Source organism: Loxodonta africana, chromosome 8 (assembly GCF_030014295.1).
Source record: "Loxodonta africana isolate mLoxAfr1 chromosome 8, mLoxAfr1.hap2, whole genome shotgun sequence".
NCBI classification, from domain to species: Eukaryota; Metazoa; Chordata; class Mammalia; order Proboscidea; family Elephantidae; genus Loxodonta; species Loxodonta africana.
This window is the reverse complement of record NC_087349.1, coordinates 64,076,452-64,097,189: the sequence shown is the minus strand read 5'-3', so window position 1 is coordinate 64,097,189 and position 20,738 is coordinate 64,076,452. Positions and strand designations below refer to the sequence as shown.

General features: G+C 38.6%; 1 protein-coding gene across 1 annotated transcript in view; it reads right to left on the bottom strand.

The window, feature by feature from the left end:
- Positions 1-900: 900 nt before the first annotated feature.
- Positions 901-20,738, bottom strand: part of COL1A2 (collagen type I alpha 2 chain) — a 36,661-nt gene continuing 16,823 nt past the window's right edge. The window contains exons 24-52 of the mRNA XM_010587258.3: positions 19,807-19,860; positions 19,248-19,346; positions 18,601-18,654; positions 18,062-18,115; positions 17,858-17,911; positions 17,552-17,605; positions 16,550-16,594; positions 15,077-15,175; positions 13,754-13,861; positions 13,047-13,100; positions 12,057-12,110; positions 11,266-11,319; positions 11,113-11,166; positions 10,909-11,016; positions 10,491-10,544; positions 9,597-9,650; positions 8,428-8,589; positions 7,628-7,735; positions 6,851-6,958; positions 6,413-6,466; positions 6,220-6,327; positions 6,020-6,073; positions 5,526-5,633; positions 4,989-5,042; positions 4,755-4,862; positions 4,167-4,425; positions 3,540-3,724; positions 2,600-2,842; positions 901-1,882 (exon numbers count right to left, since the gene is read on the bottom strand). Of these exons, the coding sequence (XP_010585560.1) occupies positions 1,736-1,882; positions 2,600-2,842; positions 3,540-3,724; positions 4,167-4,425; positions 4,755-4,862; positions 4,989-5,042; positions 5,526-5,633; positions 6,020-6,073; positions 6,220-6,327; positions 6,413-6,466; positions 6,851-6,958; positions 7,628-7,735; positions 8,428-8,589; positions 9,597-9,650; positions 10,491-10,544; positions 10,909-11,016; positions 11,113-11,166; positions 11,266-11,319; positions 12,057-12,110; positions 13,047-13,100; positions 13,754-13,861; positions 15,077-15,175; positions 16,550-16,594; positions 17,552-17,605; positions 17,858-17,911; positions 18,062-18,115; positions 18,601-18,654; positions 19,248-19,346; positions 19,807-19,860 (2,751 nt within the window). The 3' untranslated portion in view covers positions 901-1,735. The remainder of the gene's footprint in view (positions 1,883-2,599; positions 2,843-3,539; positions 3,725-4,166; positions 4,426-4,754; positions 4,863-4,988; positions 5,043-5,525; positions 5,634-6,019; positions 6,074-6,219; positions 6,328-6,412; positions 6,467-6,850; positions 6,959-7,627; positions 7,736-8,427; positions 8,590-9,596; positions 9,651-10,490; positions 10,545-10,908; positions 11,017-11,112; positions 11,167-11,265; positions 11,320-12,056; positions 12,111-13,046; positions 13,101-13,753; positions 13,862-15,076; positions 15,176-16,549; positions 16,595-17,551; positions 17,606-17,857; positions 17,912-18,061; positions 18,116-18,600; positions 18,655-19,247; positions 19,347-19,806; positions 19,861-20,738) is intronic.

Below are 20,738 nucleotides of genomic sequence, written 5' to 3'. Positions count from 1 at the left end.
ACTAAATCCAAGTCTTTTGGTGGAGAACTGGGCATCTTTAGGTATCCCAATGTTCTGATTCAGGTGGTAAAAGGACTGTAACTTGTGGCTACTACTGGGTTAGTAGACCTGGGTAATTTTTTAGAGTTAATGTTAGATTTTCATCATGTTCATTTTTTTGCTTTCAAAACTAATTGAATCTTGAGATGACTTATAACAGGAGACAAATATTACAATCACAGTTATGTTCTGCAGCAGGAAATAAATGCTAAATGAATATGAACATTTTACTTGACACATTGCTATGTGTAAGTGTATTAAAGATGTCATTGAAAGTTGCAGGGGAGGAAAACGAACTTGATTTGGCAGGTGGGTGTTCATGGTACTATTATCCCCAACTGTCTGCTCTGATTGACAGCACACACATTACCTCTTAACAGGCAGTGTACTCAGCTGCATCAGATTCAAGCGTATGGCATTTTTACTGAATATTTGAAACTGTTTTAGTTAATAGTATTAATTGTACATAGACCAACTTTCATCGACTATTTCAAAGTACTTCACGGATAACAAACCAAAATGTTGCTTAAGTATTATATATATTTGAGTAGGGCAAGTATTTAATAGTGTAGAGAAGGAATTGTCCCCATGTTATAGATATGGGTACTGACGTTCCGAAAGGGGAAGTGCTCAAGGTCACTGAGCTGTAAGGAGCAGGGTCAGAATTGGAGCTCAGATCTCCTGGGTCCTTGCTCCCTCTGCTCTTTCTACTCTACCAAACTGCCCTTTTTACATGGTTAATGTCTAAGAAGAAGCACTGGGACTAAAGGCTGGTAGAGCTGCTATAATGCATATCTATATGCATAGAGCATTTAAACAAGGAATTTTACTCAATATTTTCTTTTGGAAAACCAGACATGCTTTATTTCATTTTTTTCCACAATTTATTTAAACATCTCACATATACAAAATAGGTACAATTTTTTTTCTGCTTGTTCGAGAAACAAGGCTTCTTGGGAACCATGAGAGAGGATGGAAATGAGACTGGCAAAGAACAAATGCTGAATTTAAAGGAGAGGACAACATTGGGCAAATGATCCACATACTTTTAACTGGGGATAAGATGGAAAATACTGATGTTAAACCAAATGGGGGAAAAAACACAACTACAATACAACTCAATACAGAGAAGTATTTCTTCTCAAATTCTTCTAGCACCATCGACATTCTTCAAGTATCTGAAATACTATTAATTAGCACCTTTGTATCATGAACAAAACAAAACAAGTACCTCAGTTCATCTCTGTGTAGGTCAGCACCTAGTGACGTGGATCACACTCGCAGGAAAATGTTTTGAGGTAGTTTAAACCTTTGGAGGTTTGGGTTTTAAACTTCCCTCTGTGGAAGATATTCAAAAGCCACAAGTGGTGCAAATGTTCATGGTTTTTATTTAATTTTTAAAATTTTCACTTTGGTTTTCTTACAAAGGTTGACATTTTCCACAACAGGTGCAAGAGTGTTGAAAAATTTTCAGATCTTTTGGGGAGAGGGCAAAGGGGAGGGAGTTTATTAAATCGTATTGCACAATGCTCTTATCAACCCTTCTTCTCTTTTTGCCCACAATTTAAGCAAGTAGATGTGCAGGAGAAATGGAAGGATTCAGTTTTCAGGTAAAAGAGAGGCAGAAATGGCAAAGAGAGAAAGTTTTTTTTTTTTTTTCAGATTTCTTTTTTTGTTTAATTTAGTTTGAGTTCATTTATTTGAAACAGACTGGGCCAATGTCCAAACCGAATTCTTGGTCAGCGCCACCGATGTCCAAAGGTGCAATATCAAGGATGGGCAGGCGAGATGGCTTATTTGTTTTGTATTCGATGATTGTCTTTCCCCATTCATTTGTCTTTCTCTGTTTAAAAGAGAAGAAAAGCAATACATAAAGCAACACCATTTCTAAAGCTAATAACAGCTGAGGCTTAAATTTTAAAAGCACCACTTTTGGCCTGTCAGTGTCGTTCTGAAAATGTGTGTTCCAGAGTAACATGTTCATCTTTGAAACTGCAGCACCAAGGGCATCTTTTGAGGGAGGACTTTCCAACTAGCCTAATAGTTTTTAAATGTTTCAACACACATTCCAAGTGATTTATTTCTAAAATATCCTTTTCAGGATTTGTGTGTGTGAGAGAGAGTTATGTGAGCATGCAATACTGCTATTAGTGAATTTTAATTTTTTTTCAATCTAAAGCATATTACGAGAAAGCAATGTTAAAATGTTAGCTATGATGATAAGTGAAGGAAAACATACAGGACTATAAGTTATAGCTTGGACCCTTTTAACCTAATTTTAAATTTTAAGTTATGAGTATACATCATTATTTAGTAGCTCATGTTAAACATAAACAACTAATGCATGGACATGGTATATATGAAAAAGTATTTCAGAAAGCAAGGTCTAATGAGAATACTCTGGATTTACTGCTAAAGTTTAAATAAATACGTACCTGAAAAAAAAGATTGAGTAAGTTAGACTCCCATTCATTTGTTCACTTAACAGTCAAGCTGTAACTGCCACCTCCCCACACACTTTCCAAAATAAATGCTTTTCCCATATTTCAGTAATACTTACAGAGCAGCCATCTACAAGAACAGTGTAAGTGAACCTGCTGTTGCCCTCAGCAACAAGTTCAACGTCATTGGAGCCTTGCAGAATGACAGCCTTTTTAAGGTTGCCAGTCTCCTCATCCATGTATGCAATGCTGTTCTTGCAGTGGTAGGTGATGTTTTGAGAGGCATGGTTGGCCAGCAGGCGCATGAAGGCAAGTTGGGTAGCCATGTCTTTGGTGGTCACTCCTTCTTCATTATATTCAATCTACAGAGAACAAGATGGGAATTCCAGTTGATTAAAGGACTGGGGCATTGATCAGATACTAGGAGTCAAACCAAAAAAAAAAAAAAAAAACACCTCAGCACAACACTTATAGTCTGATGTAGGAGGGAATAATAGACTCAGATCTGAACCTTAGGAAAATGAGTTTTTTTAAGGAAATGCAATTCACTTGTCTTTGAAGCATCAGTTGCCTAGAATGGACATGAAATGATCAGGCTGAGCTGAGTCAAGGCCATCAGTGAAATAAACCTGCTTCAGTTAAGTCTTTATGTGTATGTTTCTTCTTTAGAATAAAAGAGCAAGGAGATAGAGATTCTGACATCTTTATTTTTCTGTAATTCAATAAAGCTGGTGACAAGGATTGATTAAAAAATTTAGAAAAGTTGCTCATGTTCAGAAAATGCATATGCATGTGTGTGGGGGCATTGGCTGGCCAGGGCTCCTTCACACCAAATGACATTAGCTTCTCCAATGATAATCAATTAAGTCAAATCTGAATAATAATTTTGAATTTTATGGATGTATCCAATCAATCCATCTTGTCCAATCCAGGACAGAACTGGAATCCAAGAAATGAGCAGGATTTTGTTTAACGAGCCCATTTTGGTAAACAAGAAAAATAAACAATCCTAAGAAAATATTAATTAGTAGAAGAAGAAGTGTTTGTAGGACTTCTCACCTGGGTACCACCATTGATAGTTTCTCCAAACCAGATGTGCTTCTTGGCCTTGGAGCTCCTGTACCAGTTCTTGGCTGGGATGTTTTCAGGTTGGGCTCGGATGCAGGTTTCGCCAGTAGAGAAATCACAGTACACTTTGATGGCATCCATAGTGCATCCTTGGTTGGGGTCAATCCAGTAGTAGCCTTTTAAGAAAATAAGACCCATATAATAAAAACTCTCACTGAGCATAGGGTGTGTTCTAGTAATTACTACCCAAAGGTTGACTCTAACAAGTAACATTTTTAATTGTACTGTTATACTGTCTACTCCACATTTAACAGGAAAAGGGTTGCTATTTTCAAGATTTGGCAGTTTTCTCCTCTCTTCTCCCCAAAAAATCAAATCAGGGTGCAGATTATTATGGAAAGGGCAAAACTATATATTAAGAGATGCTTGAGAATAGGGGCTGCTTGGGAGAAGACAATGATGCTTCATTAATTATGTATGATTTTGCATAACAAAATTTTTACCCAAATACAAATTTAACTCCAAAACTAAATGCTAATAAGTCTCCATCAGTGGGAACTGATTTTGAAAAGCCCAGCTTGTGAAGAGGGTCAGTCTGATTTGGACACCCCGACCTACCGCTGCTCCACTCTGGGTGGCTGAGTCTCAAGTCACGGCAAGTGCGAGCCGGGTTCTTCTTAGAGCCTTCAGGAGTAAGAAGGGTCTCAATCTGGTTGTTGAGAGATTTCAGAGTGGCATCAACTTCATAATCCTTGGGTCTGAGAGAAGGTGGTGAGCGAGGCTGGTCAGCCCTGTAGAAGTCTCCGTCATAACCAAAGTCATAACCACCACCGCTTGGGCCAGGAGGTCCAGGAGGACCAGGGGGACCAGGAGGACCCTGCAGCGATAAAAGTGAGAAAAGAGAGGCTTTTTATTTCTCACAATGAGAGACATCATTGACAGCTGGCTTTCAACTGAGCTTCATACAAAAGCATGCTCTAATAAGTAAAAAAGAATCAAATTCATGTAAGTAAGTAACTTGCTCCCAGGTACACTTGCAGGTATGGGCTTAAAAGTACCATTGCATATAGACCATTTTTACATATTTTAGAAAACATACTGAAGTTTGACTGGTTTAATGTGCTTTCACAATTGTCTAGCTTTAGTCTGAAGAAACTATTTTTCAGGTGAGTGATGCTCTTTATTATTTCCCAGAATCATACTTACACTAGGACCTTGGCTACCCTGAGAGCCACGGACGCCAGCAGGTCCAACCGCACCAGCATGTCCAGGGCGACCATCTTTGCCCACAGGGCCAGAGGGACCAGCAGGACCCTAGGGAAGAATGACACCAAGTCTGTGTGAGCCAGAAAAACATCTGCAACAGAGCAGAAGGCTGGGGTTCCCTGCCCACCTTAAAACCTCTATTTCAGAAATACACTATCTCTGAGGTTGACTTACCCTAGGACCAGCAGGACCCACAGAGCCAGGAGAACCTTGATCGCCATGTTGACCCTTTAAAGAGAGAATAGGAAAATCACATTTTCAGAACACATGTCAATACTAAGACTTTTTTGTTTTTTCAAATTTAATGGCAAAACTTTAGTTTCAATGGACTCTGGACTGAGAAAATTGAAAACGTAAAGTGGGGCTCTTTTCTCCCATTATATCTATTATATTCAATTATTTTTTTTCTACAAGCTATTTCAGCAGTGCAGATTTAGTAATTCTTCTAATTATACTTATTTAAAGTGGGGTTGAAGGACATTGTTGCCAGGAGATTTTAATATACGTATAGTTCCATCTCCCTTAACCTTTACCTTTTCGTGGTGGGATGAAAGAAAGAGTGTTATCCGAGAGATGAAATTAGCCAGAGAATGGAAAATGGATGTGATGTAGGATGTTTTAGAACAATAGCAGTGAAAGTTTGAGGGAGATAATTCTGAGTTGAAGGCCGTTAAGACTGGTATACATGTCGGATGGCCACATTTTACTTACAGCAAGACCAGGAAGACCCTGCAATCCATTGTGTCCCTTAAAGCCAGGAAGACCTCTGGGCCCCTTGTCACCAGCCTCTCCCTTATCACCTCGAGCACCTTGTGGACCCTATAAAGAAAGAGAAGGGCCAATAGGACATTTGCTTTTTTTGTTTTTAAGGGCACTCACTTCTCCATAGATGCTGCTTAATCAGTTTACAAACGTAACTCAAGACATGCAAAGAAATAAAAGCCATGTGGGTGCTACTCCCATCTCGAACGATCTTCCCTTAATCTGCTTTAGTTGAGCTATCTGTAAAGTGGGTAGGTGTTTGTGCTTACTGAATACAAATAAAGCGAAAAGACAAAATATATCATGCTTTTTGTAGCAATTCTCAACATAGACTAAAAACAACAAGTATAAAGTCTAGCCTACGTATTATTTATTTTATTAAGGGATGGTGCAAACTACTCTCTAAATGTTATTTTGTAAAGAAATCTTCACCATGTACGTACACTAGGACCTCTTGGACCAACAGCACCAACAGGACCAACAGAACCAGCAGGACCCTGTGAATTGGAAAAGAAAAGTACAAATACATCAGTCAAGCCCAAGATTCCCCACCATACCCCCACAAGTCCCCAAGAGTGGGGACGTGCAGGAAGTGATGCCAATGAAGATAAGAGTGCTAAGGGGCTCGGATTTACGAACTTACAGGTTCACCACGGTTTCCATGTTTGCCAGCAGGACCCAAGGGGCCCTGAGGACCAGGTGCACCTGCAGTGCCAACAGGACCAGCATTGCCAGGGTAACCACGCTCTCCCTACCAAAGACAGAATGAAGCTTAGCCTTGACCTGGGCTGTATTTTAATCACTTTTAAATTAAAGAGACAAAGAGTTATACTGACCTTGTGTCCAGGGAGGCCGTCACGGCCAGGGGGACCATCACTTCCAGGGTTGCCCTGTGAAGACACCATGCATGTTAAGGTATTTAGCGAGGTCTTGTTGTTCACTAGCTCCTGTGTTTTGGCTACTTTGCCTTCATCCCTTCCAGTGCTCATTAGTGAACCCCCTTTCAGACTGTTAAAAACTAGGAACGAAACTTGCTAATGTAGATTTTTTGAAGAGGTGTTTTTAATATTTTGGCCAAATTTTGAAGCATGCTAGTTAAAGTCCCTGTCCCCAGCCCAAGTAATTTTTTCATATTTTCAATACTAGGAGTGGTCAGTACATGTAGATATTGTGGAGAAACAGATCATTGGAATAAAAGAATGTCAGGACATAAAGTTACACACATATAAGAAATACTGCTCTGTTTTTTTTTACAGATCAAGTGTTGGACTCACATCACGACCAGCTTCACCGGGAGCACCATTGACGCCAGGGCTACCTACAGCACCAGGGGGACCACGGGCACCAGGAGGGCCTGCGATGCCGAGAGGACCAGGTTCACCCTAAAGAGAGAGAGAAGATAAAATATGTGTCTCATTGAAGTGAGTGCTAACCTCACCCTCCAAAAACAATCCCAGCCAGGAGATTCCAATTTGAAGTGAGAAGGTAAATCGAACATAAGTGGGCCACAAAATCAAAAGAAGTACATTAATGATCCAAGCTCCCCTCCCATATACTTAGGTGGTCAGCTTTATGTAGTTACAGAATATTACTCTGTATAAGTTGAGCCTAGTTTTGCTCAATATCTCAAGTGAAATGAATTCATAAAGTTGATGGAGTTTATGGAGATGAGATGGTTTCTAGTTGCTGTCACATATGAGGTTTAATGGAATGATTCAGAACTTCCAGAGTTTCCTTCTTCCTGCAGGATAAATGATGCTAGCATTTCATATTGCAGAGGAGTAAATGCAATTAGAGCTTATATCATTCTTAAGCATGTAAAAAGAACAAAATCATTCTGCATAATGTTAAGCTGTGTCTTTGTAGAGTGTGTCTAAGTAAGGTAGTATTAAAGCTTCTTAGATAAGTGACATGTGATCTGTATAAAGAAAATGTGATGAATAAAAAAATCTTAAGTGGAGTTATTCAGTGATCAATCTGTCACATCTGAAGTGGCAGCTTTTAAAATCTTTGTTATGTTAATAAGACAGAGAATGGTGTCAAACACTCACCACAGCTCCAGCAACACCTGGTAGACCACGTTCTCCTCTCGAGCCTGGGAGACCCAGAATACCAGGAGGACCAAGAATACCTTGAGGACCTGGGGTACCAGGAGGTCCCTGAACAAGAGGAAAAATAGTGAATATTTTTGGTAAAGAGTCTAGGTGATAACACAAGACTGACTTGAAGATTGTGAGACTGAGCTGTCCTCAGTACAGGAAATGGCTAGGGGCCTGATATTAGAAGGGCATATTCTTGGATATCTTTTCTCTAGTGATGACAATGAGCTTACATCTTGGCATGTATATTTTTTTTTACCTCATACAAAATTAAAAAATATGTAGTTAAAGATGAGGAAGTCATCTGGGGTGGGAGAGTAGAGTTTTCATACTATCTATTTTGACTTTGACCTCTAACCGAACCAGGTCTAATAAAGTTAAGTTTTAGAATACCAACAAAACTGGGTAATGCATGTTAGGGGAATTGCCAGCTTACTCAGACCAGTGGATTTACAGTAGAATGGCCACAATAGGATTCTGTTGTAATTCCAGTACCAGTAAGGTGCTGTGAACAGTTTACAGGCACATTTTGATAAAACAGTGAGTCCTCTCATTCATTGTCATCCTTGTCTAATGCCTTCAGATCATCTGAGAAAGCTATGACAGACACCTCAGTATCTGCTGGACAGATTTCCTGGCTCAACTGAGCTCTAATTGAGAGCCCAACAAATATATGCACCTGAAGAGGTGGGTAAAGGCTTTATTTTTCCTCAACATGAAGTATTAATAAAAAGGAGTTTGAAATCACTTACAGCAGTACCAGGCTCTCCAGAGGAACCCTTCTCACCAGCAAAGCCAGGGGGGCCAGATGCACCTGTTTCTCCAGTTCGGCCAACTGGACCTTGGTCACCACGAGGACCACGAAGGCCTTCTTTACCAGCAGCACCAGGGGGACCAGGAGGGCCAGTAATACCCTGTGAGCAAATGTACGAGGTTATTTAAACCACTGCTGTCGAGTCGATTCCGACTCATAGTGATCCTACACTTTTGCTAATCATCATGCACCTAGAAGAGAGCAGCAGAGGCTCTAGATACTGAGAGGCAAATAGTGTGATGCAACAAAATAATGTCCTGGCTATGTGGGGGAAATGTTTAGACTTTATAGCATTCTTTCCTATAGACCTATCTCCCTTCTCCTGAAGCTGTGAGAAGCAAATGATTGAAGCAGAGTCTGTGGCAAAATTCTGTGAGGAAAAGCAGTGTCTTCCCATTGGCACCCTGGTATACTGGAATCAGGACTCTATAGAGTTATAATGGTTAGTTGTAAATGAACGGAACTTTGGGTTTCAGAGGACTCTGCCCCAATTTCTTTTTGAAGAAAGTCAGTACTGGTATTTTGTTCATAACTGAAGAATCTCAACTAAGTTTAATTAAATGTCTACAGGGAACGAAGATTTTTCTCGTTTGAACCTGTAAAAGGATTCCAAGAAACCAACATCTTTGCTATTTTCTTTCCCTGAAACCTTAACTGGAAGACTTAATCCTTGGGAATTAATTAAATTCTCTTGAGTCCTGACAGGAGAGTTTGAATCAGAATTAAATTAGAGGCCAAACCACTTTTAAATTCAGAAACAATTATACCTTAACAATAGAGGCAGAATGTTGGCCATAAAGGGTAATTAGATATAGAAATATCTGATATATGACTAAAACTGTTCTGGATTTTTTACTTTTAACAAAGACCTTAAAAGGGGACTGGTGTTTGTATGAAAAAAAAAAAAAAGCCTCTTAAATTGATATTATAAAGCAAAATTTGTGATGGTTTTGTTTTAATGGTTCAAAAACACTGATTTCAGACCAGGAAAGTAATAGTAAACATCAGTAACATGTTTTCATAGAGACTTTCTTATCAGTTTTATACCAGATGCCAGGTCTTTTGGCTCTAATTAACGGACACATAGGTTTGAAGTCATTTACTTACAGCAGGTCCAGGAGGACCGGTCCGTCCAGCAGCACCAGGGAAACCAGTAGCACCCTAAGAATCAAGCACATTACAATTGCACAGTCAACACCAACTCCAAGGTTTAAGTAAGATGGGCATTTCTCTTTTGGAAAATCTCCCATACATGTGACCAGGAATGGACTAAGCAGTATATGATGTAGGCAGCTTCCTATAAGGTATTATTCAACCAGGACTTAAAGGCTCTTCTTTTTACATCTTCCCTACTAGCAAGCCACTGTTGCGATGCCCAGATTTTGCCTTTCAGCTTAGATGGTCCTTTTTAAATGCTAATACATTTGATGGTTATAAGGGTAAGAAGATGACACACTACCATTACTACACATTAATGTATATATATTAATAACTATCGTAGCTCAGTGCTAAGGGAATGGATAATGAACAGAGGAAGGCATACAAAAGACCTAGACATTAAATGCTGTCTAGTGAGAGAGCAACTCAAAGGAGATCAATCCAGGGGAGCTCTGGGCCTCTAGGGAGTCAGTGTGAGAGCACTGGAAGCCAGGGGGAAGGACTTGGTCAGGCAAAAGAAGAGGGGGCACCAACAAAAGGAAAAAGGGCCCCAAAGAGGTATTTTATTTATTTCACAATTTGACAAGCTGGGGTCAATCTTGGTTATTACGTCAAATGAGGTGGTAGCAACATACACTGCATTCAGACCCAGCTGGGATTAAATCAACATCCCATGTACCTGGCCTTTAACTTCAATATCAGAATTGCTCTGAGGAGAATGAACTTGAATCTCCAGAGTCTCCTTATCACAGTCCAGATTTACCAAAAATTTCAAAACTTTCATGTTGTCCCTGATGGATTTTGGAGAAAGGAAAGTGCTCAGAGTCCATTCTAAATACTCACAGGGGGGCCACCATCACCACGACTTCCAGCAGGACCAGGGGGACCATTTGGACCCTAAATGGAAACAAAATGACAGGGTCAAGTCACAAAACAGAAAATTCTTATAAATGCTACATTGATCTTCAAATTGATCATTCACCTATCTCTTAGAAGCAAATAAGCATATTCAGAAGTTAAAAATGATTTTCTGTACCATATAAAATAAATGTCAATTTCCTTATAGGGTTGCCAAAGAATTAAAATAAGACAGTATTTATAAAACCTAAATTAATTTTAAGTATTAATTCTTATTTTTTGTCATCTTGTATCTAGTATATTCTCTGGCATACAGTAGACACTTGACGGACTTATGTTGAATTTTAAGATCACATGAGTAACTAACTGTAGGCTATGTTGACCACCGGTGAATTCAACTTACAGCTGGACCAGCAGCTCCAACTGGGCCAGTGGGGCCAACAGGACCATTTTCGCCCTTAGGACCTTTGGTTCCTCTCTCTCCTTTAGCACCAGCTTGGCCAGCAGCACCCTGTTGGAAAGGAACAGTTATAGTTATGGTATTCTGAATCACCCTACTCCCCAAATTAGGATGTTTTCAGATTAACTTTCATTACATGATACTCACAGCAGGACCAGCAAATCCGTTGGGACCAGCAGGACCAACCTCACCACGTTCACCCTGGATGGGAGATGCAATTTAAAAATGTCTCAGTAATGCTTACTGATGTCTAAAAGTAGTGAGGTATGAATGTTGAAAATTACCCAAGTATCTACTTACAGGGCTACCACGAGGGCCAGCAGGACCAGCAGAACCAGCAGGACCAGCTTCACCCTATAAAGGGACCAGAGAAGAGTTTGTTAATGTGCTCTAGATGCTCAGAGGGGCAGGAGGGAGAGAGGCCAGTAGTTCACAGTGAGCTGTTGCCAGAGTTTGCAGTTGCCTCAGGAAAAAAAAAAAAAAAAATTTTTTTTTTTTTTTTTTTTTCAGGAAAGAAGAGTAATGCGCATCTCGCAGAGTAAAATGAAGTGGATTCTTACGCCTCTTAATGTTGTATTCATTTTGGGGGCTGAAGGTGTATTCCTCGTACACTTGCTAAAACACTACCCACAATACCAGGAGGAGGACATTTTAATTTTTAGATGGACACAGGGCTGATCTATTTGCTGCAATCTTTTCAATACAATAAATAAGGTCTATTTTAAGTGGACTGTTCAATGTGAAATGGGCACAATATGTATTTTATTGATTTTTTACAATTGAAAGCTTTGAGAAGGCTCAGTGCATTAGGATATTGTTAATGGGCAACAGAGAAAGACTTTAAAACAAATGATAGGGATTAAAGTATAGACCAGATAACTGGCACATCTATAGGAAGGGAAAGAGAACTTTAAACATGCAGTATTTGTTTCCTGTGGCCCCATCACAACAGCTAGGTTTTTTAAATAAGAGGGCTTTATACCAAGCCATAAAAATGAATTGCTGGGGCTCTTTGGAACTAGGGAAGGCAGGAAATTTTAGCTATGGCTATTGGCTCAGAGAGTTGCAACTTGGTCAAAATGGATGCTTACCCGGTCACCAGTGGCTCCAGCAGGACCCGGGGCACCTACAGCACCAGGAGCACCCTGGAACCAAAAAGGAAACACGTCTTACTAATCACACCTCCATACTACCATCAAAAGTAAACTTACTCATTCCCTTCCCTGAGCTTATACAGTGGCTGAGCACTTTTTCTGCACACTTTGGTTAGATATGAAGAAAACCTAGCTGGATTTTACCTCTAATTACCCAAACTATTAGAAGCTACCCTCAGGAGGAGGGTACCCCAATAAAAAGCTTATGGAAATGTGTAAGTCAAGGGCAGGTTAGAAATCTGGACGATCTGAACTCTCTGCTCTTATAAAATCCCCTGGAAAGCGGCAGAGAGGAGTTGTGTTTGGGATTGTTAGGGTTGTGAGATTCAGAGGAAGGACTATTAGGAACATGCCACAGTGAGTTATCGGGAATGGTCTGGATTGAGGCAGCCCTGGGGTAGAGGTGGGAAGAAAGAACCAGGGCAGTTTATGGCTTGGAAGAGCCATGACAACAACATTGTAGGTGGGATTATTACAGTTATGACATTATTTTTTGGCACCTACCATGGTGTTAAGAGCTAATATGTGGGGCTTCTCTTTGCAGCTCATCTTTGGGACTGCTCTTTGAGTGATAAATTTTCAGGGCATACATTTGAATAAGTAGGACCTTATTAGAGGTTATGGTTTCTTAAAATGTAAGAGATATGTATGTTTTTAAAACACTATTTGAACTTGTAGTTGGTATAGTTAACAATATGAAGAAAGAAAATTTAGGTGATGATTTTCCAAGGAATAACTTCTGTTGAGTTTTTATTTTGGAACATTTAAAATATTATTACTCATAGACCCAGAAAAGAATGGGCTATTATTTTCCCGTGCTTGAACCATTCTTTTGTCAGTTCCATTTTGAAAAACTTCTCAAATCAAATTGAGTGAAATGTAGGAAAGATAATCTAAGTACCAACCAACAAACAAAATTTTACTCACACGAGCACCATCTCTACCAGTGTTACCGGTATCACCTCTGAGACCAGTTTCACCCTGAAAGTATAAAGTAAGAGCAACTTTTTGTTTTCTGACCAAATTTTTGAATAAGAATTAATCTAAAGTGCTTTTATAGAAGATGCTGTAGTATCTTCAGTCATTTAAAATCTTTAGTAATGTCGCTATTCCCTACTAGAGGATGTTGAACGAGGAAAAAGAAAAAAATAATTACAGATTATTACTAAACATTTTTTTTTTTTAATTTCGATTCACTCCTCTGAAGCATAATCAAGCAAGGTATGAATTCGTGTGGACAGGACTATAAGGCAACATCACAATGGGCAGCAGTGCCTGATCACTCTTACGGCATAACTAATGCAGCAGCACGGTTGACAGCTGTTCAATATAGTTTCTTCCCATTAATTAGGGCAGGAAGAGGCATTATTGTTACTGGCATTAAAATGAGCCTCATGTATTACTCAACACCATCTGTTTGCGTGAAATTCCATGGTAGCAAGGAATTTTGCCAGCTTAGTGACTTTAGAAATGCGTTGGTGCTAGGTGGCGGAGGGAAATATATACAGATAAATCTCAAAATGTTGCCATGCCACCTGCCAAGAAATGTAAAAAAAAACTGGGGCACCCTTGTGCAGACTTCTTTGCTAGAGTTCATCGACACTATGTATTAGGGGCCAGCACTGAAAGGGTACCTTTTCTCCCTTGCCTCCAGGTATGCCAGCAGCACCCCTCTCTCCGGGGAGTCCACCAGGACCAGATGGACCAGCAGTGCCTGGAGCACCGACTACACCAGGTTCACCCTTGAATCAAAGACATGTGAAATCAATTATTTCAGTGGCGAAAGAAGAAAGTGGAGAATCAAACACTTCAAAGAATTCCAATTTAAGGATTTAATAGGCTGTATTCTTGCCTAGAGACACAAAGGAGGGCTTTGAATTGAGGGAGAATATAACAGAGGGAGATGCTATTAATGACACAGTGGGTCAAGAGAAGAGGTAGTGAGAGTGAGTGGCTGTGATTCCCCTATAACTTGCTCTCAGTCTTCTTAAGTAAGACAGGCATGGAAAAGGAGGGGATAGGACAATGGGAGGCAGAGAATGAAAAATGTTTACCCATAAATTTGTTCAAGGATAAGTGTCTTAGGCCAGACAGGAAACATGGAAAGAGGCCCCATCAATTGGGGAAATGTGTGTGTTTTAATCTCAAAGTGACTATAGCTTCCATTTTTATATAAAACCATACAATTTCAAGCGCTTAAAACCTGTTGACTAGCTTCTGAGCTAAATCCCTTTGAAAGTTCTTCTGCTGCCTCACAGAACCATGTTTCCCTTCCTATTTCCTCTCTCCCTCTTTTAATTTTTTTCCCAATAATATCCCTCTACATACGAAAATAGCTTTTTGCAGCTAATTTTTACATTCCTCAGACCCTGGAGGTAATAATCAGAAGTAATATGAGTTTGTTTGTTGTGGTAATCTCTTTTTCAGAAATGTAAAACTCCATTAAAATATAAAGCACAGATTCTGTTTTGGAACACAAGTTTTCAGGATTTTTTGGGTTGAATGTACTGTACAGTTAATTTTTATCATCATAAATTCTCTTATTATTAAAGTTATATAAAATTTTAAAACTAAAATTTAACATTTAAGTTTAAGACTACTTTATGAAACTCTATGGCGTGGGAGGTTGGAAGGTAATTTTGTGCTCTAAAATAATGTCCAAATGTATATGATGTTTTTAGACTATAACAAAAGTAAAAACTATGAAAAGAAACAGGAGAAAAAATACTAATTCATTTATGTTTATAGAACACTGTGATAACTTTCTCTTCCCTCCCCCACAGTTTTCCTCTGGAATAGTTCAAGTCCACTGGAATCAACTTGTCATTTACTGAAATGGAAATTATTATAGAATTGGAAATAAATACAAATCTGAAAAACAATTCTTCTACTGTAAAGAATATACTTATTCAAGGGTAGAATGGACCAAACCAGCAATATATAACAAAGTTTTTTACCTTATTTCCATCAGGCCCTGGGGGTCCAGAAGGACCACGGCTTCCAATAGGACCAGTAGGACCAGCAGCACCACTCTGACCTGGGGGACCACGTTCCCCCTGAAATAAAGGGGTTAGGAGGAACGTTACAAAATTCATCACTTTCAGGGATACTGTATTCCACACCAGAGTTCACACTTGTTAAGCTTTTGAGTCTGTTTCTGCCTGTAATTGTTTTTGTTTCTGATTTCATCACATAAAATGAAGGGATAGGATGAGATAATCTCTAAAGTCTCATTCAGCTTTAATGTTCTGTGACTATAACTATACAATTTTTGCGTGTAGAGTATAGTATTCAAACTTTGGATCCATTTCCTTTTTTTTGTCTTTTACTATGATAGATCTGTGGATAAAAATAGATGTCAGTTATGCATAGTATTCAAAGAGAAAGACTGTGTTATTTTAGCTGAATAGCAACGTCAGTTCTAGACAAGATTAGTATTCTTATATCTATGACCCCTTTTCATGATTACATGCAATAATGATGTAACAGACATAATATTCAAGAGTATATGTGAGTGTATATATATACATATATAAATATGTGTATGTGTGTGTATATATCTAGGCTCTCTATATGTATAATTCCAAATTTGCATCTAACTATCACTATGACATAGAATTTATGGCACAGAATACTTAACACATTGGTCTATATTGCAACTGTTTCAAAGGACCTTGCTATAACCTGGTTCTATGATATTGACACTAAATTTGTTTGGGCTTCCTAGATATTTGGAAACTAGTCACATACTTCAAGGGCAAACTAATCATTCCAGGTATTCTAATGACCATAGACAAAATAAATATATTTAATGTATTTTTCTTTATAAGATCAGACTCATGATTTCAGCTTTAGACTGTGAACATCAACACACATTGTAAAAACTGACTTTAGGTCTTAGTAAGATATTACTTTTCCTTGGCTTAGACTGAGCCACTGTCATAAATATGTCATAAAAAACCAACCAAACCCGTTGATATCGAGTTGTTTCCGACTCATAGAGACCCTATAGGACAGGGCAGAACTGCCGCATAGGGTTTCCAAGGCTGTAAATCTTTACAGAAACAGACTGCTACATCTTTCTCCGACGGAGCCCTCCAACCTTTCGGTTAGCAGCCAACAGCTTTAAGCACTGCACAACCAGGGCTCCTTAAATATATCATACCTGTCTATAGCAATCACCGAATATAATACACATATTAGTTCATCTAAATTTCTTATATCCACGTGGTTTTTTTAATAGGAAATATGAGCAATTAAACAAAGAAGTCTTCTATCTATTTAGAAATCTAACACTCTCTACAGATTACATTTTGACTACAGAGGAGTACCAGCAACTTACTGCAAGATCATTAGTGGCTTTAAGGAGAAAGAGCTGCTTCTTTTAAAAACACACAGCCAGAAGTTTATGAAAGTTAAATACCACTTACTCTTGGGCCAGCAGGACCAGGGAGACCAAATTCACCAGGGATACCCTAGGCAAAACAGGAGAAGAAATAAAATGCAAGCTCACGTAGATTATGATATTTAAAAAGGTTCTGAAAGAGTGAAATAGAGTTGGATAGGTTTTGTCTACATGGTAACACAAATACACTGGCTCTTAAGAATGAGAGAACTTTCAGTTGTATATGGAAGATACAAACAGTGAGAATTCCACTGATACCAGAGATATACCTATTCCAGGCCTGGTATCAGCAAATATAAATTTCCCATTATTCAGTTTAGTGCTTTTAAAAAAGTGACAAAATGGACTATGTCCTTTGATAATACAATAATTAATAATGAACAATATCAGACATTGCATACTTTGTAGCTATATAACAGACTGCCTTCTTAATAGAAATTATCATATTCTGCACATTACCTAGTTAATTGTATACCCAAGTGTATCTCCTTTATCACTGACCAGCTGTCCTCTTAATGTGCCCCATTGTTGACAAAGGAGACCAGGCCACAGAATGTAACTGAATTGAGGCACATTCATCACAATTACAGAGAAAATGACTCAGAGCTCATGCTCTGATTATGGGATAGCGTGTCATGTCTGAATGCCAAGAAAAACATTAAAAGCAATTTTTCAGTCTCTAGTTTGATGGAAAATTAGTGCATTTATTTTTTCTGTATGGGGAAGGAAATAATTTGTATTTTAATATTACCAAGAATAATACAAAAAGTAAGGCCATTAAATGAAATATTCACTGATAGGTTTTTCTTTCATAATGTGTGTTTCATTCAGTCCTTAAAACATGAAACAAGTAACTCGGCACATTCTTTCCATTAGCTCCAACATATGTAGAGCACTATCATTAACATAAGAAATACGAAATTTCCTTTTGCATGTTATAATTGCACTCTAATAGTGTATAACTTTTAAAGTAAACAAGGGGAAGTTACTAAGTTTAGGTGAACTTACTATCACTTGTTTTACTCACCCTTTCTCCTGGTTTGCCAGCTTCACCAGCTGTACCTGAGGGGCCAGGCAGACCCTAGATGAAAGAAATACAAATCTCAATTTTATGGCTCTATTCATAGGATTTGCTAATAACTGGGCTTTGGGGAGAGCTATCTAATATGAACATGATCACTGTTTTGTGTAATTAAAGCATTACACAAAAGTTTGCACTGAAAAAATATATCCTTTATTGTTTTAGTTCTGAGATCATGTTCTGCCTGGTGAGGGTAGAGTGGAATTGTGATTTGCAGCTGAATAATCTGACCAAAGGTAGTATTTGACTTACCTGGAAGCCTGGAGGACCAGCAGGACCCTGTTCACCCTTTCCACCTTGGACACCCTGAAAGTGACAGGAAAGTATAAATAGAGATGTATATACCACTATTGCCATCTACTTACATAAATTGTGGACTGGAAAAAGGAGATGGTCATTTTGAGGAACTTGATACATTTTAGCGCAGGAAAGAACAAGAGTGGGAGATATACTCACTTGTAGTCCAGGAGGTCCCTGAGCACCATTGTTTCCATCAGGACCTGGAGCACCCTAAAAATATTTAACAGAGAGGCTCATGGTTACCGGGGAGCCAGGCAGTGTAAGATGCGTCAAAGCCTCATGCATTACTTCCTTAAAACAAGCTTGTCATTTTAGCATCGCTTTAACTCATTGCGGGTTCCTTGCCAAGGCCCAAATATTGTCCGCTAGCTTTTGATATGGCTCAAGGGAAGTCAATGGATGGAGGGCAGTTTCTAAAACCCAGAGAACAATACTAACACATCCATACTCTTTTAATCACAAGATGAATAACACTTCTGAAAATATTTTTGATTTAACACATATTCTGACTTGTTATAGCTCACTGCCTTATAAATGTGGTTTTAAAAAATAAAAGGGATTTCGTGATGGTAAAAAGACACTTGGGGGTGCCGTCCTGGAAAGAAAGTGACGGAATGATATCAGATGGCCTCAATTTCTGTGTGTTTTTTAGATGAATACTATGTGAGTAGACGTGTACAAAAGTTAGCACCTACCCGAGGGCCAGCAAGACCAGCATGACCTTTATCACCATTTTTGCCAGGATCGCCCTATAATAAAGAAGCAAAAAATAATAATAACCTTGCACACTTAACGTTAAATTAACCGTGACAAGTTTGAACCAAAATTTCTTTCTTGCTTTTTGTTTTTTTCTAATTCCTAGTCCTTCAGTTGTGTTTTCTAAGGCATGGCCCGTTATTTGAGCAGCCCCCAGATACGACAAGGAAGATATAGCAATTACACCTGTGCCTGCAGAAGCATACTATTCAGGAGATGGATTTTTAGCAGGTATAAAATGGTATGTTGTTGTGTTGTGTCGTGGTATACTGTCAAGTCGATTCCAACTCATACTGAGCTATAGAACAGAGCAGAACTGCCCCACAGGGTTTCCAAGGAGCAGCTGGTGGATTCGAACTGTCAACCTTTTGGTTAGCAGTCAAGTTCTTAACCACTGTGCCACCAGGGCTCCTATAAAATGGTATATTAGAGGTAAACTTTTAACGTGGTATGTAGACTACGGTTTCCCTGTGTTAAAAGAAACCCACCTCGAGGTACACGGGACTGAGGCAGGAGGGAAATATTAGAGTGTTGGTGAAATGAGGTAACAAAGTGCTGAGGGAGAGGAGGTTGTGGTGGTCCTTACAGCGGGGCCTTTGGGTCCGGGGAATCCAATGTTACCAGGCTCTCCTCTTGCTCCAGCAGGGCCAATTGGGCCAGGCCTACCGTCAATACCAGGGAGACCCTGAAACCAGAGTTTAAAGATAGTCAACATCAACACAGCCTCACAAACTCAGGCTCATGGTGCTGCCATGTGATGAAACAGAACAGTTTTCTGAATGCACACAGCTTCTTGTATAAAGCATTAATAAACTGTGGATCCCTTTGGTTTTTCTAAATAGGATGTCAGTGCACACACAGCCAGTTCAGTCTCATAAGTACCCAATTTCCCTCTTTCTTCTCTCTTTCCATGCCCTTGTCACCAGCTTCAATTTTCTCTGCCATGTTTTTCTTTTTCCTTCTTTCCTTTCAGCCCTGCATTCATTTGTACTACATAATTACAATCTATTACTTTGCATTCCCAGATGATGTATGTGGCTGATATTTATTTTCAATGTATTCATGTATCAATCAGCCACAAAACAGACTTGATAAGGGTGCAATAAGTGTCCTTGAAAATATAATGGAAAATGAGAAATACTTACCGCAGGACCTTCTTTACCAGCTGGGCCAACATTTCCAGGGGAACCAGGAAGACCCTATAAGACAAATGAGGATGTTTTCATATTGGCATTTTAATTCATATACTCGAGGCTGAAATTAATTGAAATCTCAGAAGAGCACCTTTTTCCCCGTTTTTGTTTGTTGTCGAGGATAAATCAGTAGGATATTAGACAGTAGCTGGGAGGTGTGAAAAAAGCTCTAAAATATTTCTTATTTCTATTTTTTTGTGCCTTTTAATGAATTTTAGTGCAAGATCTGTTTATAGTTATCTCAAAAAACTTGTAAGCAACATATTCTATGGGCCAAATGTACCAAGTTATTTACCTCACAACAGAAAAACTAATACTTCTAGTAAAATTTTCAAAGTGAATTTTTTTATTGCTATATTTTGGTGTCTATATTACTTGTTTATGATACAATTACAGTTGATATTCATCCATAAGAAATAACGGAGACAAAAAAATTACTCTATTGCTGTGGATTAGACTGTCTACAGATCTAAAGGTCATTTCTCCATAGCTAGTGTGATGCTGAATACATTATAGCATTTTCTGATCGCTGGAAAAATGATTTCACTTATGAGTCTAATAAACTAATAATGTATAGTCGTAATACATTTCCTGAACACCTTATATAAACTCACAAATTAAGATAAAAGATTCATGCTGCTAGAAGAGCCAACATAATTTGGAAATATTAAAATAGACCTATTCTGAAAATCTCATAGCCACTGCATCGTTAGTAACAAACAGAAAATTTATGAACTAGCCAAATACGTAAATATATCCACCAAGCTTTGATAAAGTTAAATAAAAAATGTAGCCATCAGCAAGTCTACTAACAAATTTACTTTGATATTTTTTATTATCTTCAAATATTAACCAACCCTTAAAAAAAAAAAAAAGGAAACAGT